Source organism: Cydia pomonella, chromosome 7, assembly GCF_033807575.1.
Source record: "Cydia pomonella isolate Wapato2018A chromosome 7, ilCydPomo1, whole genome shotgun sequence".
Classification (NCBI taxonomy): Eukaryota; Metazoa; Arthropoda; class Insecta; order Lepidoptera; family Tortricidae; genus Cydia; species Cydia pomonella.
This window is the reverse complement of record NC_084709.1, coordinates 20,587,579-20,614,684: the sequence shown is the minus strand read 5'-3', so window position 1 is coordinate 20,614,684 and position 27,106 is coordinate 20,587,579. Positions and strand designations below refer to the sequence as shown.

Here is a 27,106-nt window from a genome sequence, read left to right as displayed (position 1 = left end):
GAGAATGATAAAACTAAAAAAATATATGATGTACATTACCATGCAAACTTCCACCGAAAATACGTCTTTTAATACGTCATAAATGGTACGGAACCCTTCATGGGCGAGTCCGACTCGCACTTGGCCGCTTTTTTCAGAAACAATATGACTATAGGTATTTCAAAAGAAAAAAAAATTACTCATTCAAAACAACTAGGTACTCGCATTTAAGTAATTTCATAAGTAAAGGCAACTTCCACGTTCCAGGTTTAGCCAACAAACTAGGAGTTAAACCATATAAGTACGTGTTCTCAAAGATGCGTTTACCGCCCATAACATATTTAATGCTAATAATACTTCGTAATTGTAATGTACAAATATTTATGCGGTTCACTTACCTACAACATTAACCAAGGTCAATTAATCGAGTTTTGATCATTTTATCACACAACACGTAGGATAGATAGGCAATAATAATAAAACAATGGCATGCCTACGTGATCGTTATCATTCAACAATGAAAATGTGACCTTTATTGGGTGTTTTCCCATTTGTTCCCACCGGGCGCTTTTTCACAGAGTTCCTATGGCCTATGGCCACCTTCCGTCTCCATCATTAGATCAGCTCGATGGTACTATAATATTGCATTGTCACCCGACTAACATATGGATCCCAATTCCGGAAAGTAGGTCAAATTTAACTTGCAAGATTTGACCCGTACAAAAACCTAATAGGTATATATGTTTTTGGCAAAAAGAACATTTTTGGTACCTACAAGCTTTCATCGCTGACTGTACTTTTCTTTCTACGGGCAAGTAATACTCATCGAGACAATTCTAACAACCCCGAACACAATTAGGTTGCGTTGTTTTATCAGAGTTCCTATGGCCACCTCCTGTCTCCATCATCAGATCAGCTCGATGGCACCATAATATTGCATTGTCACCCGACTTACATATTTATGCCAATTTTCCGCTTCATCGGAAACCGGAAAGTAGGTCAAATTTAACGTGCAAGATTTAACCTATTTTTTATTTAAAAATTTGATTCAGGCAACAAGGCCCATATTACAAATACCTTACAGCTAGACTAACATATACATTTTATAAAATCACAACTAAACACTATTTAGGCAACAAAACGGCGTGGCCCCGTTGAATCGGCTGCTCTTGTGTCGGATTCGGCAGTTTGCCCCTGAACCCCCGAAACACGACACCCTTCGGCCAGTTTTAACCCACTGTACTATTGTGGTACTATCATGGACTGGATATCGTCGACTGGACAGAAACGGTTTTGGACAGAGAAGCATAGCGGTCTTTGGTGTCGGAGGCCAAGATCCACATCGGGTCGCTGCTCGCTGCGCCACAGCAGTAAGTAAGTAAGTAAATACTAGTTATATAAAAGCTTGTAAAATTCATCGCTTTGGGCAAAACTCGAACTTATTCGTAATACGACCTATTGGAACACCGGTCTGATTGTGATTACCACACAGACCAACCCAGAACAGTGCAAATTTTAACCTTTAGTTACACGCGGGAGGTGCATAGGGATATCTATACGTGTCTCGACTCTCTGGACATTGATCAAGATACCGAGTAGAGTTCGTTCTCATATATTTTAAAAATTAAAATAAATCATCAATAAATAGGAGCATTCTGTATTAGTCGTTCACAATGACAAGAAGATTAAATTGACATACTCTTTAATTACCTTCTACATAAAGGATGTTCCGAAGTAATAAATCGTAAATCATTAATTTCTCTGTCAATATTGTCGCTTTCGGAATGAGACTTTGTACATAGGTTAGAAATACCCTAATCGACACGTCCTATTCATCTAAGTCCAGAGGGTATAGTATAAGTAAGATAAGAATGTTCTAAGGTGAACTGTTAAGAGCAATTCCTAGCTGAGCAACTTTTCAAATCTCGATTTTTTGAAGCTATGTTTCTGTCGCGCTGCGGTGGGCGGGAGCGGGAGCTATCTAAGTGTGAGTGCGCGCACACAGATGCGAGACGCGAGCGCCCGCTCATTGCGCGCCGTTCCGTTGACATTGCCGGCTCGCCGGCCGGAATTCATCCTGCGCTGCCCGACATAAGTTGTTTTTGATGTTATCACATAATATTGTTTTTAATTATTATTTTGACGACCATTTTGGCCTAGTGGGTATAGTGACCCTGCCTACGAAGCTGATGGTCCCGGGTTCAAATCTTGGTAAGGGCATATATTCGTGTGATGAGCATGGATATTTGTTCCCGAGTCATGGGTGTTTTTTGTGTATTTAAGTATTTATAAATATTTATATATTATATATATCGTTGTCCCTGTAAGTACCCTCAACACAAGCCTTCTTGAGCTTACTGTGGTACTTGTCAATTTGAGTAATAATGTCCTATAATATTTATTTATATTGATTATTTATTTATTATATTATACTGTATCTATTAATTAATTCAGATAAAGACTACAAAAAAGAATGATGTCCTTGCTTCGGTCGTCGTACCTATCCGTGACAATAAGTTGGGTGTGATCATGGTGTGTTGTGAAATTTTGTAAGTAAGTATGGTTAACCTACAATCTAAATAGTAGTAGTAGTACGATGGGGCTAAACTTGTGCCGTCTTATTGAAGAACGTATCGCAATGACAATCTGGGTAAGGTATGTTGGGATAATGCCGGACAATTTTGGGACCAATTCACAGTGTGACAAGAAGCCTCATTTTTGGAGATGTTCTGTTGATGGTCAAAACCGGTAGCCTAGACCAAAACAATGCTACGACTTAAGCTCCCGATTGCCAAATATTGCTAGTTTTTGAATAAAAAAATATTGAAAATCAACATCTTTTTAACCGGGTTTTTATACAAATATAAAAAACGAGTAAATTATAAGCTTTAGGTCAATATTTTAAAATAACTCAAATACAACTTTTTAAAGACTTCACTGACCAGTAATTGAAACACGCAGTAAGTGAATCATTTCGAAGTTATTAATATTTTTTTAATATACATTTATATTTTTTTTCTCGGAAACTACTCGATATTATTTTCTGATTACTAAACATAAAAATAGCATTCTATTTCTCCTACAAGCTGTAAAAATTTGGGAATTGTATTGTGTGGACTATCAAAGTTATCAACAAAGTTAAGTTATATCCGGATTACCCGGTTTCAGGGTTGGCACTAACAAGTTAAAACAATTTATTTTTAATGGGATACAATTTGTTATTTTGGCGTATTTATGATCATTGAGGTATAGTACTAGAGTCGGCATCTCTATCAAAATGTTTCCGCACCTCAATGAAGTGCCGGAACTTCATTTTGTTTAGTACGTCTCCAGCTACTGGCGAGATGCCACGAATGTAACGAAAATTAAAAAAAATATTAAAAATGCCTTTGTGCGTTATGAAAATGTATTCTAATAGTATCAAGAAACATAATAAAAGCAATACAATAAAAATCCACTGCAAAATATTCTTGTTTTAAGCTCATTTAGATTATTTCGAAACGTCACTTTAAACACTCGTGGTGATATGCCATTTTTACTTTTTACATTTCGCAGATATAACACATAGCTACTAATGATTACCTACCTTATTGTTTGCAGAATATATACACAATAATGATATATTACTCTTTATATTGTAATTATTTGTAGTAATTTTCTAACATTTAAAGAGTATATTATGCTATAAGCGCGATTTTACCAAAATTGCTACGAGTACGAGAGTCAAATAGAAAGAGTTTTATAATTATTTTTATAAATTTTAATTTCGCCAGTGTCACGTATGTAAAAAAAATCAATACACTTTTAAGAAAATAAATACATTTAATCTTATTATATTATATTAGGTTAGACAATATTCAAATATGGCATCCCTTCACGCGTGTATTAGGATTTTGGAATCTTTACGCAAGTTAGGCTATAAAAACGAAGTGAAGCAGTAGCGCATAGCGCAAAATTTGGAAGAATACCGCCTCGTTAAAACAAGGACAGAAAAAATACAGGAAGATATTCGGAATAAAATAGGAGTTTTAGTTGTGGCACCACAAACGATGGTAACACAGCACGTACCGTATTATGTTATGTGATAAGTACCGACATGTTTTTGCAGACATTATCGGCGTTGAGAAATTGCTGCTAGACGGACTATATACAATATTAGTCGATTTATCTAGTAGCTTTCCAATCGTCTCTCTCAAATTTGCTGACTTCTGCAAGCAGCTTGCTTACAATTACGCGGAAGAGCACCACTACCGCTGGCACCCTATGACTGTGACTGTACATATAATCTTAGTCCACGGAGCCGCAATCATAGAAAACTCTTCTGTGCCAGTAGGGATGCTCTCGGAGCAAGCGGCAGAATCCTGGAATAAATTTTGGCGACATGATCGCGAATATCATACCCGTAAGTCAGATAGGATCAAAACTATGTTTGATCTTTTTCACAGGGCATTGGTATCTTCAGATCCAATCGTTTCTGCCCAATTGAGAGAACTCGCGATTTTTTTTTCTAGATCGTGTCAGATTCTTGAAGTACGGAGAAAATCGTTAAATAATAATCGTAGATTCAGCCTGAATTTTGGTAATCTTCAATATATAAAGGTTTTAGTTTTGTACACGTGTAAAGATGAAACATACTTTTTTTAGGGTAACGAGTGTTTTGTCATCAAGGGGTAACATCGGATGGTGAATAAAAGTTGGTTTAAATGGAAAGAGAATAAGGTATCACAAAGAATAGGTCCGGTGTTTAGCCTTCTCCTACGTATATAAATTGCAGCCAAGTGCTATCTCTATTTAGTATCCGAAACTAACTACATATGTGTGCGTTAACATCTACATATGCATCCGTATGTGTAGGTACTTTCATACTACATAATATTAGGTCTACTTCGGCGGTATACATGTTAGTTTTTTGTTTGATTTCTTGTAACTTTCATAGTTTTTCTGTTTACAAGATATTAAACAAAATACTAAATTGTAAGCCACCCAAGTAGACCTAATGTTATGTAGAAAAGTTTTAAAAAGAATGGAATAAAAAAAACATACTTTATAGTAATGCAAGAATATGTTTATTGCTTTCAATTTGGTATACAAGATAGTAATAGACTAGGTGTTGTAAGTACTTCAGCTTCTGATTTTGTTTGGAATTGTTCTTTTTTTTACCTATGTTCATCTTTGTGTACAAAGCTGCATTAGCTTCGTCTTCTGTGACTTGTGTCTCAGTCTGACTGACCTAGAACTCTTTCATGTGCTCATAACTGACTTGCCTAGTTCTCAACTGAGCGTTTCTTCTTTGACCTTAATATCCAACTGGACGTGAATTCAAGATATTCCGGAGGTAAAGTAAGGACAGGTATAGTGTATGTTAGGATAATTCCTGGTAATTTCGTCGTCGTTCGTTAGAGGAATAATAAGTTCATATCAATCATATCTGTTTAAATTTTTTTTGACAGTAAACAACAGTTGCTAGGTAACAACATTATGAATGAAGATATGTAAGTCTTGCTCTTGACATACGAGGTATATGCAACCTTCTTAATGTTGTATTCATGCCTTTAAATTTTGTCAATCTTATAGTGATATCTGGTGATGTAGTTTGCATAATCGGCAGCTTCAGCTTTACGCAAAAGTATGTTATCGGATCCCATTAATAGAAATCGCCGCCATCTTTACTAATGTTAACTACATTTCTAAGTGTTGCCCCCCTGATCGTATGTTACTATTACTTCATTCCTTTGTGAAAGTTGAAAAAAAAATAAAACTTTTGAAATGTTTTAGGTCCTGTATTTTTAATCATTTCCATATAGTATTTAAATATTCATTTTATTGCGAAAAATTGCTTATTTGCTACTTATTTTACTAGATTTTGTTATAAAATTCAACATATAGAATCATCCCTTTACAATACAAATACTCTTTATTACACACCTCAATAAAAGAAAACAATACAAAAGAAAACAGAAACATAAGCACAGGTAAACAACATGCGGTCTAATCGCTAAAACACAATCTCCAGGCAACCTTTGGGCAGCGGAAATTAAAAAAATGATATTGTAAGTAAGTAGGTGTACATACACATACATACAAAATAGACTACCTAAATCTTTTCCTTTTGATTTACCGTCGCGTTGGTACTGGATAATAATAACGGTACGAAAGTGTGATCAAGAAAACAATAAATGTGATAATTAAGTAAGTAAATTGAAGAAAATTTAAAAAATTACATACACTGCTGTTTTTTAAATGTGTAAAGATCGTATTGTTTCTTTCCGATCTTTACCTGGAAGGGTCAAAATCGGATATTGGTCTACAGCAATCCTAGGTCTGTTTTTGATTGGATTGTTTTATAAATAAACATCTAAAACGAAATTATACATTAACACAATTACAAACACATTTTCATCACAATACACAAAATAAATTACAGGGCGAAGATCGGATACACGAAATTTACCTTGCTCTATGTGATTGCGCATAGCACAAGCCCGATATCCCTGAGTGGCGCTGGGACACTGGCAGTCGAGGCAATGAAATGGCGTCTTACACAATGTTACCAACAATAAAAAATAAAGCCAAATTAGGGAGAAATGAATTTGCTACGTTCTTCACCCACATCCGGTATTATCCCAACATACCTTAATCGTTGAACCGCCGCATTTCAAAATGGCCCTTATTTTGATATCGGCTAGCCGTAATGTAAATTTGCTATCTAGTGGTTAATCAAATTGTTAATGGGTATTTATGATGTTTTAATCAAAATAAGCAGGTTGTACCTATTATCTTACTTAGCTTTGTTTACAGGCCTTTAATAGTAAACATAACTAAACATAAGCACTACATGTCCTGCAATGTAAAAAAAATACAATAAAACGGTTTGACGTGACAGGCCATTACGGGTACATTTTAGAATAGAATAGAATATAAATATTGATTACGAAACTATGGTACATAATAGTTGTTACATTAAAGAGTGTGAAAGCACATGGCACCCTTTTCTTAGAACTACGTGGTATTTTGGTTATATTACGGCGATCGACTGTTGGTTGTCGGTGTATTTTTTCTCATTTTAACCATTAACATGTTATGCCCATCACTATTCCTTCGTGTACGTATATTTAGAAACTGTCTCCGCCTCTAATTCGTGCGATAAGGACAACTGCAGCTCGGACTAAAATTCACACGCAAAAAACTCAATAATCGAGGTTTCGCTCTCGACTGTTTCCTCCTCCAAAACGCAATCAATCTTTATGAAATTTTGGAAACTGCAAGAGGAAGAAATAATCTATGCCGCTATGTTTTGATTTTTTGGATATTTTTTGTCATATTTGTATACTGTGCCTTTTTTTACAGCCAATTCAATTGAGCCGTTTTTGCGATTTTCGAGGCGCTGTATCTTTCTTTAAAATAAAATAATCCAAAAAAGCAAAACATAGCGGCACAGATATTGATGATATTGATCTTATTTGAAAAAATCACTGCTCTAGGTTGAAAATCCAGGGAGGAATCAGTCGAGAGCGTTTGTATGGAAAAATCGCAACTAGGAATTCCTCTTAACTGCACGAAACGCAACTGTCACTGTCGCACTAAATATAAAAGAGTGATAGAGAGAGATGACTACGCCACGATACGTATCGTTAACGATTGGCATGTTGGTTACGCGGACAGGATCCCAAGCCTAAGTTAGAGCTCTTTCCCATTTACGTCCAGTTTTTTGCGGGTACGTTTTTTGCAGGCTCCCGTTTTAGTAGTATACGAGCTAATATAGTAACGTTCACACGAGCATTCTGTTTGCATTGTTTTATATAAAAAATTACCCTATTTGTTTATAACCTGTGACGGCAGTGAGCCATGTAACCATTTTAGTGGTAGAATCTTCAAGGATTTTTTGCGGTACCCGTTGGAATCTATGTATTACCGGGGGGAGACACTGCAGCACTCTGGTATTCTCGACTCCGTTCGGCTCTGCATTGCTACGAGCAATTATTAGGGTTGGCACAAAATTACGTCCCTTTGTGTGCACAACCACAGTTGGTCCCATAATAAAAGTTGCTCTGTATGACCAATATATTCACCCCGTAAATTATTGCAGTAGGTGACTAAATAAACAGTACCTGTATTAGAAAGGGACAGAACGATTCGTCCTTGAAACGCTGTCAAACTTCGGGTTTGTAGATTTCTTTTCTGGACGATGGTACTATTACTTATTCTGTGGTATTACTTTTAGGTGGCCATCATCAAACCTGTTAATGTTAAGGGCCGTTCACGTTCAAGCATATGTACGTAAGTCCCCTGGCAGGAAAAGTAAGCGAAGGCCTTTAATGTCAAACTTAAACCTTCTTGATCTTAACATTCGTATATCCAAATCGTGAACTTGTTTAATGTCCTCAGAATGGACGCCTGTTTTCTCGAACGTTTTTGACCCGTTATGTGAATCGTTAGAAATGTTAGAATAGAGGAACTTCGAAAATAAACACAATGGTACACCACTAGTAATGTCAAAATTAAAATTAAAGTCTATAAGTAAGAATAATAAATTAAGAATAAAAATCCATTACTGGGTGGCTAAGCCCTTTAGTGCGAAGTATTACGAACTTGGATGGCCCTACCCTGATGATCGGTAGACCCGTCTTCAAGAACTCGAGGAACTAAAGTATACCTACAAATTTAGAAGCTCCCCCTTTTTGGAGTCTGTTAAATATCGGAATCTATACTTAAGTTAAATACTGATTCGGTTAAGCGGGAAGTGGATGCTGAGGTGCAGTCGGATAATTTACAAAATTTCGAAATTTGCGCATAGATAAATTTCGGAAATTTCTCATATTTTTGTATGGGAATCGAAATTGTCTATTTCCAAATAAAAGTTTATTTTTTTGCCTGTGAAAATTCTAAAAACTTCTCCAACTTTTCAGAAACTTTCTGTAACTTGCAATGTAGGTACTCATACTTTTTGTAAACACGTGCCAGCTAGTTTGTGTATAAAGTGAAGTGTAAAACAAAACAACAACAAATTAGATAATTATATTTATTCCTCATAAAGCGAGTCTCAAAAATCTTACAAGAATAATAAGGTATTTGTACAAATAGCGTATTATTACTATATGCTTGGGTCAGAGCTGAGCCGTGGCGATTCGCGGCGGCGTCTGCAACAAACAGAAAAACAATTTTAAGTTTTCAATTGCAATAAAAATGGAAATATAATCATTTCGAAAGAGATCCGAATTTGACCTTTCAAAACAACGGTCTCATCGTTTTAATCACATCAAGCAGCCGCAGCCGCTCACCGTGCCCGCTGTCGGTACTATACTATAGTATACAGGTTATATTTACGTTGGTCTGCAGATGCGGCGGCGGCTCGGGCTCGTCGAGGTCCAGCGCCGCGTCGATCATGGTGGTGTCGTGCAGCAGCCGCAGCCGCGCCGCGCTCAGCGCGCTCACCGTGCCCGCGCTCGAGACAGCGCTATTGTTGACCGTCGCACCACCGATGCACACCTCTAAATGTTAACGATCATTTTGTTCAATGTGCTCGGAAATCCGAAATACAACTTTGGGAACTAATCAAATTATTTAATCAAACATTTTAAAATAGTCACGGTACTATATATATATATATATATATATATATATATATATATCAATTATAAACTAAAATAGATTTCATATCCTAAAGAAAAAGTGACGTAGCCCTCCAGTGGTAAAGGCAGGATTCGTACCTCGTCTTTAACTACCGTGGCTAACGCCATGAACCCCCAGGCCACCCCATCACGGCGGAATCTAGAAAGACTACATGCCATCTTAAAAAGACTTGTCATTCACGACAACGCGTGCCTTGACTCGTATTATCATGACATTAAAGGTTAAATTTAACAAATCTGCGCTTCATCGTGGATGACACGAACTATAGGCCTCTTTAACACATTCACTGCCAGACAAAAAACGGCGCACTACCCCAGAAACCAGTGGTCTATAGCTGCGTACAAAACAACCCGCCCAGCGGGTTGTCCGGCATCTGAACAAAGTTCACGAGCGCCCACCAGGTGGGTTCCCGGCAGTGAATATGTTAACCAACTCTACTACTAGAGGGCTTCGTCACCTTTTCTTAATATACGACATCTATTTCAATTAATGCTAAAAAATGTTGCACACTCAAATAAAACATTCTAAATCATTATTGTACTGTTGAAATAATAGCAATTCGTGGATTCGTCTCATTGCTCAAATGTCAAAATCGAGTCTTATCCACGAATTGCCGTTTCCAGGCAATAATGTACTATTACGTGAGAGATTTAGTCTGAAGTTTTTTTTATGTAAGATTAATAAAATAAAACTAGATCTTTATGAACCATCTTCTGATATAAACCAGTTTAATTTGCTATCAAAGAAAATATATATATTAACGTATCAATGTCAATTAGGGATTATTAAGAGCTGGCAAGGGTAATCTTAAAGCATCGTCAGGTAACTTGTTATAAAAATGAATGCATTGCCCAACGAATGATTTTTGTACTTTGCGGACACGAAACTTTCTGATAGAAAGTTTATTTTTATTTCCAGTGTTATAGTTATGGACATCTGATTCTTAGTGAAGGATTCTAGGTTCTTAACAACATAAATAATACAATAATAGATGTATTGGGATGCTACAGTTAAAATATTAATTTCTTTGAAAAGTTCTCTTAATGATTCACGTGCTCTTAAGTCATATATAGAACGAATGGCTCTCTTTTGTAAGACAAATATAGTTTGTATGTCAGCTGTTTTCCCCAAACCAGAACCACTATGAAAATAACTATATGTTGGACTCGACATGTTGTCGACTTGCGAAATCCAACAAAACGGTATATGTTGCGGGGCCAGGTATCTATAATAAACTACCCGACAACATAAAGAATATTGAAAATGATCTGATATTCTACACTCGATTAAAAAAATGGCTGACTACAAATGCCTTTTATGACATGTCAGAATATTATAATAATGATTTGAATTTTAATTTAATTTTAATTTTAATTGGATGTATGGATTGTGTTGATTATTACTATTTTATATTGTTATATTTTATATTATTTAATTTGATAATTATGACATGTCAGAATATTATAATAATGATTTAATTTAGTTTATTGGATATTTGAATTGTTTTGATTATTTTTATACTGTTTTATTTTACTGTAATTGAATTTGATTATTATTATTTATTATCTTAATTGTACTTAAATTGACATCGACCTAATTATATATTGTATTACCTTTTGACATGTAAAATTTGTAATTTTATCAATAAAGGAATATGAATATGAATATAATAGACAAGGCGAGCTGTCTCAACATTGGTCAATTGCCTGATTTTCCTAACGGCGTAAGCGGCCGAACTTAATTTGTTTGCTAGCGTTCTTATATGAGGACTCCATTGTAGATTTTTGTCCAATGTCAAACCAAGAATTCATTATTCAAAAGTATCTTAGTCTCGGCTGGTTTTAACATTCGGCAAAGAAAATCTAATACATTTGGTTTTCTTAGCATTAAGAAGCAAATTGTTAATAGTAAACCAGTTAAGTACTTAAAAAAATTAAAACAAGAAATATTACTTTGCTAATCCGCGAGAAAATAACGTGTTAGTCAATCAGTGCTAACCCGTTATACTTACTTGCGTATTTTTACATGCAATTAATGTTCCCACCCTCCCACCGCAAAAATAAATACGCAAATAAATATAACAACCCACCACCAAAAGTACAAAACTCGACACGTGTTTCGCCTCTCTACGAGGCATCCTCAGGAGATGCTGGAGATGTTGACGGTCTGACACCCGACAACTGACTGAGCTGTCTAGAACGGTCGGCCATATTTATACCTTGACCAGTCCCCCTACTGTGCAAGTGTGAATGAGATGGAAAAATTCGTAATAACGGCGATGACGCAACATTCAACTGTTCGTTAAGAATTATCCCCCTATTGTTGTACCTAATTATTTCCAACTGTTCCAGAACACTCAAACGCAATCCTTTCTCGCAAACATGTAAAATATCAAAAGAATGATTCTCAGGTAAAGCATGGCCACTGTCTATCAAGTGCTTCGCAAAATTTGACTTTTCTGGATGGTTGTGTCTGTATGACGCAACATGCTCCTTATACCTGGTAGTGAAATTACGGCCTGTTTGCCCCACATATACTTTATTACAATTATCACAAGTAAGCTTATAAACTCCAGATTTTTTTCCCTTCTCAATCTTATCTTTCCCATTACAAAGTTTAGAGTGCAAAGTGTTGTTTGTCCTAAAAGCCACAGGAATGTCGTTAGATTTTAAAATTTTTGTAAATTGCATCTGACAATTTGCCAACATAAGTTATGCTCGCTTTGTATTTCTTAATCGGCTCAGAGGATCGTGCAGCATACAACATATTGTTGACTATACTATTTCGCTTTTTTCTGATGATTCCATCCACAACTGACTTATCGTAGCCATTCGAAACTGCTAAATGATAAATATTCTTTAGTTCAGCTCGATAGTGTTCATCAGAAAGAGGCACAGTCAACATCCGATGCACATAACAATGAAAAGCAGCCAACTTATGCTGCCATGGATGCGTCGAAGAAGCCGGGATAACCGAATCAGTATGTGTAGGCTTACGGTAAATTTGGAAACGATGCCTATTATTCACTCTCGAAATTGTTAAATCCAGAAAATTCAATGAGTTGTCTTGCTCCAGTTCCTTTTTAAACTTAATTTTCGGATGCTTACTATTAAGTTCAGCAATAAAAGCATCCAGTTGGCCCAAGCTCCCCATCCAACAAATAATCAAATCATCTACGTATCTAAAATAATATAATATATTATTATTGCCTACAATGTGCTGGTTCTCAAAATGGTCCATAAAAATGTCCGCCATTAAAGGACTCAGCGGAGAACCCATAGCCAAACCATCACTTTGCAAATAATACTGTCCCCCAAATCTGAAATAATTTTGTTTCATACAAATCGCCGTTAGATCTATCAACTCATCTACCTCCCCTGGATGCAACCGTTGCTTTTCAAAAAGACCCCTAAGAATATCCAAAGTATCCCCATATGGCACATTCGTAAACAAACTGTCTACATCTAATGAAAGAAGGACAGCATTCTCTGGTATGTTAATATCTTTTATTTTCTCTATTAACTGCAAGCTATTCTTCAAACAATATTTCGGCTGGAACTGAGACTTCTGTCTAATAATACAATTCAACCTCTTAGCTAGATTATAAGTCGGCGCACCCAAATAAGAGACCACTGGACGAACCGGAATATTATCCTTATGGATTTTTGGAAGTCCGTAAAGAATAGGAGCTCGTGGATTCATAGGCACAACCATGCTCTTTTGATGCTCGGTTTCAAAAACAAACATAGAATTTTTTATTGCATGTCTGAGATCTTTCTGGAACCCTGGAGTTGGGTCCCTATGCAAGCTCGAAAAACCATCACCTTGAATAAGATCTAATACTTTCTGATTATATTGTCCCTTCCCCATGATCACAATGCAATTGCCTTTGTCCGCTTTTGAAACCACCAAATCATTGTCTTGCACTTTCTGTTGTATAGATCTCAGCACCAAAACATCAGAAACAGCACCCTCAGCCTGTGCTGGACTAGAACTCTTAATAACATTAGCTACCATGGTCTTCGTATCTACATCACCACGGCCCCGCACTATTGCAACCTCTGAATCCACTGCTAAATTCTCTAGAGTTCCCTGAGTTATTTTTGGCCGGAAATTATATTTTAATCCTTTTCCTAAAAGCCCAATTTCATTCTCAGCAAAGTCTACATTAGTTAAATTCTTTACGCGAGGATGGAAATCATGGTGTGTTGTTGGTTCCATTTCCCTCCTCCTTAAAAATGAACTAGAACTTGACTCTGTTAACCTATGCAATTTATTAAGCTGGGTGGTATACATCTCGTGTGCAAGTTCAGAAGCAAAGTACCTCGCCTTTTGATCCAATATATCGAACTCGAGATTATGCAACTTAAATGAAAGTTCTGAATATAACACCTTAAGATGTAATTTCAAATTATCTCTTACTGAAAACCAGTGGCGAGATTCTTCGTTCAACCAAATTCTCTGAGCCCCATTAACAGCCAACCTAGCAGCCCTAGAATTACCACTACAGCGAACATGGATGTAATTAGGAACAACCTTCAAACGCTTGCACTGTTGGTTAAACCAAACATTCTGGACAGCTGCACGATGTTGTTTAGTTAGTTTAACGTAAAGTCGTGCCTGTTCGGCTACGCAAGCCGTTTTCAAATAATTAATAGAATCAGGCGTTACTTTGCGGAAATCCATGCTAATTAAAACAAGAAATATTACTTTGCTAATCCGCGAGAAAATAACGTGTTAGTCAATCAGTGCTAACCCGTTATACTTACTTGCGTATTTTTACATGCAATTAATGTTCCCACCCTCCCACCGCAAAAATAAATACGCAAATAAATATAACAACCCACCACCAAAAGTACAAAACTCGACACGTGTTTCGCCTCTCTACGAGGCATCCTCAGGAGATGCTGGAGATGTTGACGGTCTGACACCCGACAACTGACTGAGCTGTCTAGAACGGTCGGCCATATTTATACCTTGACCAGTCCCCCTACTGTGCAAGTGTGAATGAGATGGAAAAATTCGTAATAACGGCGATGACGCAACATTCAACTGTTCGTTAAGAATTATCCCCCTATTGTTGTACCTAATTATTTCCAACTGTTCCAGAACACTCAAACGCAATCCTTTCTCGCAAACATGTAAAATATCAAAAGAATGATTCTCAGGTAAAGCATGGCCACTGTCTATCAAGTGCTTCGCAAAATTTGACTTTTCTGGATGGTTGTGTCTGTATGACGCAACATGCTCCTTATACCTGGTAGTGAAATTACGGCCTGTTTGCCCCACATATACTTTATTACAATTATCACAAGTAAGCTTATAAACTCCAGATTTTTTTCCCTTCTCAATCTTATCTTTCCCATTACAAAGTTTAGAGTGCAAAGTGTTGTTTGTCCTAAAAGCCACAGGAATGTCGTTAGATTTTAAAATTTTGTAAATTGCATCTGACAATTTGCCAACATAAGTTATGCTCGCTTTGTATTTCTTAATCGGCTCAGAGGATCGTGCAGCATACAACATATTGTTGACTATACTATTTCGCTTTTTTCTGATGATTCCATCCACAACTGACTTATCGTAGCCATTCGAAACTGCTAAATGATAAATATTCTTTAGTTCAGCTCGATAGTGTTCATCAGAAAGAGGCACAGTCAACATCCGATGCACATAACAATGAAAAGCAGCCAACTTATGCTGCCATGGATGCGTCGAAGAAGCCGGGATAACCGAATCAGTATGTGTAGGCTTACGGTAAATTTGGAAACGATGCCTATTATTCACTCTCGAAATTGTTAAATCCAGAAAATTCAATGAGTTGTCTTGCTCCAGTTCCTTTTTAAACTTAATTTTCGGATGCTTACTATTAAGTTCAGCAATAAAAGCATCCAGTTGGCCCAAGCTCCCCATCCAACAAATAATCAAATCATCTACGTATCTAAAATAATATAATATATTATTATTGCCTACAATGTGCTGGTTCTCAAAATGGTCCATAAAAATGTCCGCCATTAAAGGACTCAGCGGAGAACCCATAGCCAAACCATCACTTTGCAAATAATACTGTCCCCCAAATCTGAAATAATTTTGTTTCATACAAATCGCCGTTAGATCTATCAACTCATCTACCTCCCCTGGATGCAACCGTTGCTTTTCAAAAAGACCCCTAAGAATATCCAAAGTATCCCCATATGGCACATTCGTAAACAAACTGTCTACATCTAATGAAAGAAGGACAGCATTCTCTGGTATGTTAATATCTTTTATTTTCTCTATTAACTGCAAGCTATTCTTCAAACAATATTTCGGCTGGAACTGAGACTTCTGTCTAATAATACAATTCAACCTCTTAGCTAGATTATAAGTCGGCGCACCCAAATAAGAGACCACTGGACGAACCGGAATATTATCCTTATGGATTTTTGGAAGTCCGTAAAGAATAGGAGCTCGTGGATTCATAGGCACAACCATGCTCTTTTGATGCTCGGTTTCAAAAACAAACATAGAATTTTTTATTGCATGTCTGAGATCTTTCTGGAACCCTGGAGTTGGGTCCCTATGCAAGCTCGAAAAACCATCACCTTGAATAAGATCTAATACTTTCTGATTATATTGTCCCTTCCCCATGATCACAATGCAATTGCCTTTGTCCGCTTTTGAAACCACCAAATCATTGTCTTGCACTTTCTGTTGTATAGATCTCAGCACCAAAACATCAGAAACAGCACCCTCAGCCTGTGCTGGACTAGAACTCTTAATAACATTAGCTACCATGGTCTTCGTATCTACATCACCACGGCCCCGCACTATTGCAACCTCTGAATCCACTGCTAAATTCTCTAGAGTTCCCTGAGTTATTTTTGGCCGGAAATTATATTTTAATCCTTTTCCTAAAAGCCCAATTTCATTCTCAGCAAAGTCTACATTAGTTAAATTCTTTACGCGAGGATGGAAATCATGGTGTGTTGTTGGTTCCATTTCCCTCCTCCTTAAAAATGAACTAGAACTTGACTCTGTTAACCTATGCAATTTATTAAGCTGGGTGGTATACATCTCGTGTGCAAGTTCAGAAGCAAAGTACCTCGCCTTTTGATCCAATATATCGAACTCGAGATTATGCAACTTAAATGAAAGTTCTGAATATAACACCTTAAGATGTAATTTCAAATTATCTCTTACTGAAAACCAGTGGCGAGATTCTTCGTTCAACCAAATTCTCTGAGCCCCATTAACAGCCAACCTAGCAGCCCTAGAATTACCACTACAGCGAACATGGATGTAATTAGGAACAACCTTCAAACGCTTGCACTGTTGGTTAAACCAAACATTCTGGACAGCTGCACGATGTTGTTTAGTTAGTTTAACGTAAAGTCGTGCCTGTTCGGCTACGCAAGCCGTTTTCAAATAATTAATAGAATCAGGCGTTACTTTGCGGAAATCCATGCTAATTAAAACAAGAAATATTACTTTGCTAATCCGCGAGAAAATAACGTGTTAGTCAATCAGTGCTAACCCGTTATACTTACTTGCGTATTTTTACATGCAATTAATGTTCCCACCCTCCCACCGCAAAAATAAATACGCAAATAAATATAACAACCCACCACCAAAAGTACAAAACTCGACACGTGTTTCGCCTCTCTACGAGGCATCCTCAGGAGATGCTGGAGATGTTGACGGTCTGACACCCGACAACTGACTGAGCTGTCTAGAACGGTCGGCCATATTTATACCTTGACCAGTCCCCCTACTGTGCAAGTGTGAATGAGATGGAAAAATTCGTAATAACGGCGATGACGCAACATTCAACTGTTCGTTAAGAATTATCCCCCTATTGTTGTACCTAATTATTTCCAACTGTTCCAGAACACTCAAACGCAATCCTTTCTCGCAAACATGTAAAATATCAAAAGAATGATTCTCAGGTAAAGCATGGCCACTGTCTATCAAGTGCTTCGCAAAATTTGACTTTTCTGGATGGTTGTGTCTGTATGACGCAACATGCTCCTTATACCTGGTAGTGAAATTACGGCCTGTTTGCCCCACATATACTTTATTACAATTATCACAAGTAAGCTTATAAACTCCAGATTTTTTTCCCTTCTCAATCTTATCTTTCCCATTACAAAGTTTAGAGTGCAAAGTGTTGTTTGTCCTAAAAGCCACAGGAATGTCGTTAGATTTTAAAATTTTGTAAATTGCATCTGACAATTTGCCAACATAAGTTATGCTCGCTTTGTATTTCTTAATCGGCTCAGAGGATCGTGCAGCATACAACATATTGTTGACTATACTATTTCGCTTTTTTCTGATGATTCCATCCACAACTGACTTATCGTAGCCATTCGAAACTGCTAAATGATAAATATTCTTTAGTTCAGCTCGATAGTGTTCATCAGAAAGAGGCACAGTCAACATCCGATGCACATAACAATGAAAAGCAGCCAACTTATGCTGCCATGGATGCGTCGAAGAAGCCGGGATAACCGAATCAGTATGTGTAGGCTTACGGTAAATTTGGAAACGATGCCTATTATTCACTCTCGAAATTGTTAAATCCAGAAAATTCAATGAGTTGTCTTGCTCCAGTTCCTTTTTAAACTTAATTTTCGGATGCTTACTATTAAGTTCAGCAATAAAAGCATCCAGTTGGCCCAAGCTCCCCATCCAACAAATAATCAAATCATCTACGTATCTAAAATAATATAATATATTATTATTGCCTACAATGTGCTGGTTCTCAAAATGGTCCATAAAAATGTCCGCCATTAAAGGACTCAGCGGAGAACCCATAGCCAAACCATCACTTTGCAAATAATACTGTCCCCCAAATCTGAAATAATTTTGTTTCATACAAATCGCCGTTAGATCTATCAACTCATCTACCTCCCCTGGATGCAACCGTTGCTTTTCAAAAAGACCCCTAAGAATATCCAAAGTATCCCCATATGGCACATTCGTAAACAAACTGTCTACATCTAATGAAAGAAGGACAGCATTCTCTGGTATGTTAATATCTTTTATTTTCTCTATTAACTGCAAGCTATTCTTCAAACAATATTTCGGCTGGAACTGAGACTTCTGTCTAATAATACAATTCAACCTCTTAGCTAGATTATAAGTCGGCGCACCCAAATAAGAGACCACTGGACGAACCGGAATATTATCCTTATGGATTTTTGGAAGTCCGTAAAGAATAGGAGCTCGTGGATTCATAGGCACAACCATGCTCTTTTGATGCTCGGTTTCAAAAACAAACATAGAATTTTTTATTGCATGTCTGAGATCTTTCTGGAACCCTGGAGTTGGGTCCCTATGCAAGCTCGAAAAACCATCACCTTGAATAAGATCTAATACTTTCTGATTATATTGTCCCTTCCCCATGATCACAATGCAATTGCCTTTGTCCGCTTTTGAAACCACCAAATCATTGTCTTGCACTTTCTGTTGTATAGATCTCAGCACCAAAACATCAGAAACAGCACCCTCAGCCTGTGCTGGACTAGAACTCTTAATAACATTAGCTACCATGGTCTTCGTATCTACATCACCACGGCCCCGCACTATTGCAACCTCTGAATCCACTGCTAAATTCTCTAGAGTTCCCTGAGTTATTTTTGGCCGGAAATTATATTTTAATCCTTTTCCTAAAAGCCCAATTTCATTCTCAGCAAAGTCTACATTAGTTAAATTCTTTACGCGAGGATGGAAATCATGGTGTGTTGTTGGTTCCATTTCCCTCCTCCTTAAAAATGAACTAGAACTTGACTCTGTTAACCTATGCAATTTATTAAGCTGGGTGGTATACATCTCGTGTGCAAGTTCAGAAGCAAAGTACCTCGCCTTTTGATCCAATATATCGAACTCGAGATTATGCAACTTAAATGAAAGTTCTGAATATAACACCTTAAGATGTAATTTCAAATTATCTCTTACTGAAAACCAGTGGCGAGATTCTTCGTTCAACCAAATTCTCTGAGCCCCATTAACAGCCAACCTAGCAGCCCTAGAATTACCACTACAGCGAACATGGATGTAATTAGGAACAACCTTCAAACGCTTGCACTGTTGGTTAAACCAAACATTCTGGACAGCTGCACGATGTTGTTTAGTTAGTTTAACGTAAAGTCGTGCCTGTTCGGCTACGCAAGCCGTTTTCAAATAATTAATAGAATCAGGCGTTACTTTGCGTGAACGTGTCGAGTTTTGTACTTTTGGTGGTGGGTTGTTATATTTATTTGCGTATTTATTTTTGCGGTGGGAGGGTGGGAACATTAATTGCATGTAAAAATACGCAAGTAAGTATAACGGGTTAGCACTGATTGACTAACACGTTATTTTCTCGCGGATTAGCAAAGTAATATTTCTTGTTTTAATTAGCATGGATTTCCGCAAAGTAACGCCTGATTCTATTAATTATTTGAAAACGGCTTGCGTAGCCGAACAGGCACGACTTTACGTTAAACTAACTAAACAACATCGTGCAGCTGTCCAGAATGTTTGGTTTAACCAACAGTGCAAGCGTTTGAAGGTTGTTCCTAATTACATCCATGTTCGCTGTAGTGGTAATTCTAGGGCTGCTAGGTTGGCTGTTAATGGGGCTCAGAGAATTTGGTTGAACGAAGAATCTCGCCACTGGTTTTCAGTAAGAGATAATTTGAAATTACATCTTAAGGTGTTATATTCAGAACTTTCATTTAAGTTGCATAATCTCGAGTTCGATATATTGGATCAAAAGGCGAGGTACTTTGCTTCTGAACTTGCACACGAGATGTATACCACCCAGCTTAATAAATTGCATAGGTTAACAGAGTCAAGTTCTAGTTCATTTTTAAGGAGGAGGGAAATGGAACCAACAACACACCATGATTTCCATCCTCGCGTAAAGAATTTAACTAATGTAGACTTTGCTGAGAATGAAATTGGGCTTTTAGGAAAAGGATTAAAATATAATTTCCGGCCAAAAATAACTCAGGGAACTCTAGAGAATTTAGCAGTGGATTCAGAGGTTGCAATAGTGCGGGGCCGTGGTGATGTAGATACGAAGACCATGGTAGCTAATGTTATTAAGAGTTCTAGTCCAGCACAGGCTGAGGGTGCTGTTTCTGATGTTTTGGTGCTGAGATCTATACAACAGAAAGTGCAAGACAATGATTTGGTGGTTTCAAAAGCGGACAAAGGCAATTGCATTGTGATCATGGGGAAGGGACAATATAATCAGAAAGTATTAGATCTTATTCAAGGTGATGGTTTTTCGAGCTTGCATAGGGACCCAACTCCAGGGTTCCAGAAAGATCTCAGACATGCAATAAAAAATTCTATGTTTGTTTTTGAAACCGAGCATCAAAAGAGCATGGTTGTGCCTATGAATCCACGAGCTCCTATTCTTTACGGACTTCCAAAAATCCATAAGGATAATATTCCGGTTCGTCCAGTGGTCTCTTATTTGGGTGCGCCGACTTATAATCTAGCTAAGAGGTTGAATTGTATTATTAGACAGAAGTCTCAGTTCCAGCCGAAATATTGTTTGAAGAATAGCTTGCAGTTAATAGAGAAAATAAAAGATATTAACATACCAGAGAATGCTGTCCTTCTTTCATTAGATGTAGACAGTTTGTTTACGAATGTGCCATATGGGGATACTTTGGATATTCTTAGGGGTCTTTTTGAAAAGCAACGGTTGCATCCAGGGGAGGTAGATGAGTTGATAGATCTAACGGCGATTTGTATGAAACAAAATTATTTCAGATTTGGGGGACAGTATTATTTGCAAAGTGATGGTTTGGCTATGGGTTCTCCGCTGAGTCCTTTAATGGCGGACATTTTTATGGACCATTTTGAGAACCAGCACATTGTAGGCAATAATAATATATTATATTATTTTAGATACGTAGATGATTTGATTATTTGTTGGATGGGGAGCTTGGGCCAACTGGATGCTTTTATTGCTGAACTTAATAGTAAGCATCCGAAAATTAAGTTTAAAAAGGAACTGGAGCAAGACAACTCATTGAATTTTCTGGATTTAACAATTTCGAGAGTGAATAATAGGCATCGTTTCCAAATTTACCGTAAGCCTACACATACTGATTCGGTTATCCCGGCTTCTTCGACGCATCCATGGCAGCATAAGTTGGCTGCTTTTCATTGTTATGTGCATCGGATGTTGACTGTGCCTCTTTCTGATGAACACTATCGAGCTGAACTAAAGAATATTTATCATTTAGCAGTTTCGAATGGCTACGATAAGTCAGTTGTGGATGGAATCATCAGAAAAAAGCGAAATAGTATAGTCAACAATATGTTGTATGCTGCACGATCCTCTGAGCCGATTAAGAAATACAAAGCGAGCATAACTTATGTTGGCAAATTGTCAGATGCAATTTACAAAATTTTAAAATCTAACGACATTCCTGTGGCTTTTAGGACAAACAACACTTTGCACTCTAAACTTTGTAATGGGAAAGATAAGATTGAGAAGGGAAAAAAATCTGGAGTTTATAAGCTTACTTGTGATAATTGTAATAAAGTATATGTGGGGCAAACAGGCCGTAATTTCACTACCAGGTATAAGGAGCATGTTGCGTCATACAGACACAACCATCCAGAAAAGTCAAATTTTGCGAAGCACTTGATAGACAGTGGCCATGCTTTACCTGAGAATCATTCTTTTGATATTTTACATGTTTGCGAGAAAGGATTGCGTTTGAGTGTTCTGGAACAGTTGGAAATAATTAGGTACAACAATAGGGGGATAATTCTTAACGAACAGTTGAATGTTGCGTCATCGCCGTTATTACGAATTTTTCCATCTCATTCACACTTGCACAGTAGGGGGACTGGTCAAGGTATAAATATGGCCGACCGTTCTAGACAGCTCAGTCAGTTGTCGGGTGTCAGACCGTCAACATCTCCAGCATCTCCTGAGGATGCCTCGTAGAGAGGCGAAACACGTGTCGAGTTTTGTACTTTTGGTGGTGGGTTGTTATATTTATTTGCGTATTTATTTTTGCGGTGGGAGGGTGGGAACATTAATTGCATGTAAAAATACGCAAGTAAGTATAACGGGTTAGCACTGATTGACTAACACGTTATTTTCTCGCGGATTAGCAAAGTAATATTTCTTGTTTTAATTAGCATGGATTTCCGCAAAGTAACGCCTGATTCTATTAATTATTTGAAAACGGCTTGCGTAGCCGAACAGGCACGACTTTACGTTAAACTAACTAAACAACATCGTGCAGCTGTCCAGAATGTTTGGTTTAACCAACAGTGCAAGCGTTTGAAGGTTGTTCCTAATTACATCCATGTTCGCTGTAGTGGTAATTCTAGGGCTGCTAGGTTGGCTGTTAATGGGGCTCAGAGAATTTGGTTGAACGAAGAATCTCGCCACTGGTTTTCAGTAAGAGATAATTTGAAATTACATCTTAAGGTGTTATATTCAGAACTTTCATTTAAGTTGCATAATCTCGAGTTCGATATATTGGATCAAAAGGCGAGGTACTTTGCTTCTGAACTTGCACACGAGATGTATACCACCCAGCTTAATAAATTGCATAGGTTAACAGAGTCAAGTTCTAGTTCATTTTTAAGGAGGAGGGAAATGGAACCAACAACACACCATGATTTCCATCCTCGCGTAAAGAATTTAACTAATGTAGACTTTGCTGAGAATGAAATTGGGCTTTTAGGAAAAGGATTAAAATATAATTTCCGGCCAAAAATAACTCAGGGAACTCTAGAGAATTTAGCAGTGGATTCAGAGGTTGCAATAGTGCGGGGCCGTGGTGATGTAGATACGAAGACCATGGTAGCTAATGTTATTAAGAGTTCTAGTCCAGCACAGGCTGAGGGTGCTGTTTCTGATGTTTTGGTGCTGAGATCTATACAACAGAAAGTGCAAGACAATGATTTGGTGGTTTCAAAAGCGGACAAAGGCAATTGCATTGTGATCATGGGGAAGGGACAATATAATCAGAAAGTATTAGATCTTATTCAAGGTGATGGTTTTTCGAGCTTGCATAGGGACCCAACTCCAGGGTTCCAGAAAGATCTCAGACATGCAATAAAAAATTCTATGTTTGTTTTTGAAACCGAGCATCAAAAGAGCATGGTTGTGCCTATGAATCCACGAGCTCCTATTCTTTACGGACTTCCAAAAATCCATAAGGATAATATTCCGGTTCGTCCAGTGGTCTCTTATTTGGGTGCGCCGACTTATAATCTAGCTAAGAGGTTGAATTGTATTATTAGACAGAAGTCTCAGTTCCAGCCGAAATATTGTTTGAAGAATAGCTTGCAGTTAATAGAGAAAATAAAAGATATTAACATACCAGAGAATGCTGTCCTTCTTTCATTAGATGTAGACAGTTTGTTTACGAATGTGCCATATGGGGATACTTTGGATATTCTTAGGGGTCTTTTTGAAAAGCAACGGTTGCATCCAGGGGAGGTAGATGAGTTGATAGATCTAACGGCGATTTGTATGAAACAAAATTATTTCAGATTTGGGGGACAGTATTATTTGCAAAGTGATGGTTTGGCTATGGGTTCTCCGCTGAGTCCTTTAATGGCGGACATTTTTATGGACCATTTTGAGAACCAGCACATTGTAGGCAATAATAATATATTATATTATTTTAGATACGTAGATGATTTGATTATTTGTTGGATGGGGAGCTTGGGCCAACTGGATGCTTTTATTGCTGAACTTAATAGTAAGCATCCGAAAATTAAGTTTAAAAAGGAACTGGAGCAAGACAACTCATTGAATTTTCTGGATTTAACAATTTCGAGAGTGAATAATAGGCATCGTTTCCAAATTTACCGTAAGCCTACACATACTGATTCGGTTATCCCGGCTTCTTCGACGCATCCATGGCAGCATAAGTTGGCTGCTTTTCATTGTTATGTGCATCGGATGTTGACTGTGCCTCTTTCTGATGAACACTATCGAGCTGAACTAAAGAATATTTATCATTTAGCAGTTTCGAATGGCTACGATAAGTCAGTTGTGGATGGAATCATCAGAAAAAAGCGAAATAGTATAGTCAACAATATGTTGTATGCTGCACGATCCTCTGAGCCGATTAAGAAATACAAAGCGAGCATAACTTATGTTGGCAAATTGTCAGATGCAATTTACAAAATTTTAAAATCTAACGACATTCCTGTGGCTTTTAGGACAAACAACACTTTGCACTCTAAACTTTGTAATGGGAAAGATAAGATTGAGAAGGGAAAAAAATCTGGAGTTTATAAGCTTACTTGTGATAATTGTAATAAAGTATATGTGGGGCAAACAGGCCGTAATTTCACTACCAGGTATAAGGAGCATGTTGCGTCATACAGACACAACCATCCAGAAAAGTCAAATTTTGCGAAGCACTTGATAGACAGTGGCCATGCTTTACCTGAGAATCATTCTTTTGATATTTTACATGTTTGCGAGAAAGGATTGCGTTTGAGTGTTCTGGAACAGTTGGAAATAATTAGGTACAACAATAGGGGGATAATTCTTAACGAACAGTTGAATGTTGCGTCATCGCCGTTATTACGAATTTTTCCATCTCATTCACACTTGCACAGTAGGGGGACTGGTCAAGGTATAAATATGGCCGACCGTTCTAGACAGCTCAGTCAGTTGTCGGGTGTCAGACCGTCAACATCTCCAGCATCTCCTGAGGATGCCTCGTAGAGAGGCGAAACACGTGTCGAGTTTTGTACTTTTGGTGGTGGGTTGTTATATTTATTTGCGTATTTATTTTTGCGGTGGGAGGGTGGGAACATTAATTGCATGTAAAAATACGCAAGTAAGTATAACGGGTTAGCACTGATTGACTAACACGTTATTTTCTCGCGGATTAGCAAAGTAATATTTCTTGTTTTAATTAGCATGGATTTCCGCAAAGTAACGCCTGATTCTATTAACCAGTTAAGTACATCAACGAGTGTGCTATGAATTACACTGTAATCGGTAGATTTCCGATCAACTTTAAAAAGTAGTGATGTATCATCAGCAAAAAGAACTATTTCACAAAGGTTTTCTACTATACATGGCAAATCATTTATATAAACTAAAAACAGGAATGGACCCAAAATAGAACCTTGTGGCACTCCTAATTGGACTACAGTTCCGCTAGACTGGGTTTTGTTTACAACAACGGTTTGTGTTCTACTGCTAAGATAGGAAGACATGAAGTTTAGGGCATTTTCTGATAGACCATAGTGTTCTAATTTCATAATGAGCGTTCCATGCTCCACACAATCAAATGCTTTAGATAGATCACAAAATATGCCAATTGCATCACAAGAAGTTTCCCAAATATTATAAATATGTTTAATGAGTACCGAAGCAGCATCGGTCGTGGAACGGCCCTTAGTGAAACCGAACTGATTACTTGTAAGTAATCTGTCTGTTGAAGTGACCCAAGAAATCATTTAACATTAACTTTTCAAAAACTTTACTTAGTATAGGGAGTATTGATATTGGACGGAAATTAGTCATATCACTCGAATCACCCGATTTAAAAAGAGGTATGACTTTACTATATTTCATAAGATCTGGAAAGACGACCTGTGAGATTGAAATATTATAAATTACGGCTAAGTAAGGCGCTATTACGTCTATGATATGACTAATGACTCTAACTGATGTTCCCCATAAGTCTTCCGTTTGTCTTTAAATTGAGTGACTTGAATGTTTTAACAATATTTGCTGAATCTACTTAACTAAATTCAAAAATAATATTACATTTCTTAACATTAGCGCAAAGTAATGAATGAGCTCGAGACGAAGATGATTGTAGGCATTTCGTGGTAGTAATAGCTATTTTAGAAAAATAATCTTCGATTGGATTGGTACAATCAAATATGTATATAATAATTACCATGTAGAGGCGTGGGGTCGAGGTCGAGGCTGTGATTGAGGTAGGCGTGGTTGCCTACCGGCGTCACTGTGAACAGGTTGCTATAACTCCCAGTACCTGCATCACACAAACATTACAGTGTAAACTAGTTTTGTAATACAGCAATTTGGAAAGAACATTCGCTCTGTGCATGACTGTGGCGCTGCCCTAATTGGTGGGACATATTGCTTACTTGACGGTTGGCAGCATTGAGCATACACATAATAAATAAATAATCATTTAAAAAATTGAATTGAAACTCGTGTAAAACACAAGAGAAAAAGGTGAGAAAGCACTTGGTCTTGTACTTTTGTCTTGTTATCCTCTTGATCATTCCATCGTTCCTAACACGATCCGTACGGTACAACGTTTTACAGCACATATGACATTGCATTGCAGTGACTATTAACGATAACAAATTGATTCGTACAATTTGTAATGGTTAATGGTCAATTGCATTGACGTTTCGGCCAACACTGACATATGGCCTTTTATAATTTCGACATAGGCACGGATAGTGCTGGTTCCCACAATAGTGCGGGAAAGTAGCATCATATATGTACTGTAAAATGTTATTACATCCCTTTCAT

General features: G+C 37.3%; 1 protein-coding gene across 1 annotated transcript in view; it reads right to left on the bottom strand.

Moving 5' to 3' along the window:
- Positions 1–8,984: 8,984 nt before the first annotated feature.
- The window catches only part of LOC133520110 (palmitoyltransferase ZDHHC18-like), a 32,496-nt gene continuing 14,374 nt past the window's right edge, over positions 8,985–27,106 (bottom strand). The window contains exons 10-12 of the mRNA XM_061854431.1: positions 26,499–26,594; positions 9,304–9,467; positions 8,985–9,116 (exon numbers count right to left, since the gene is read on the bottom strand). Of these exons, the coding sequence (XP_061710415.1) occupies positions 9,084–9,116; positions 9,304–9,467; positions 26,499–26,594 (293 nt within the window). The 3' untranslated portion in view covers positions 8,985–9,083. The remainder of the gene's footprint in view (positions 9,117–9,303; positions 9,468–26,498; positions 26,595–27,106) is intronic.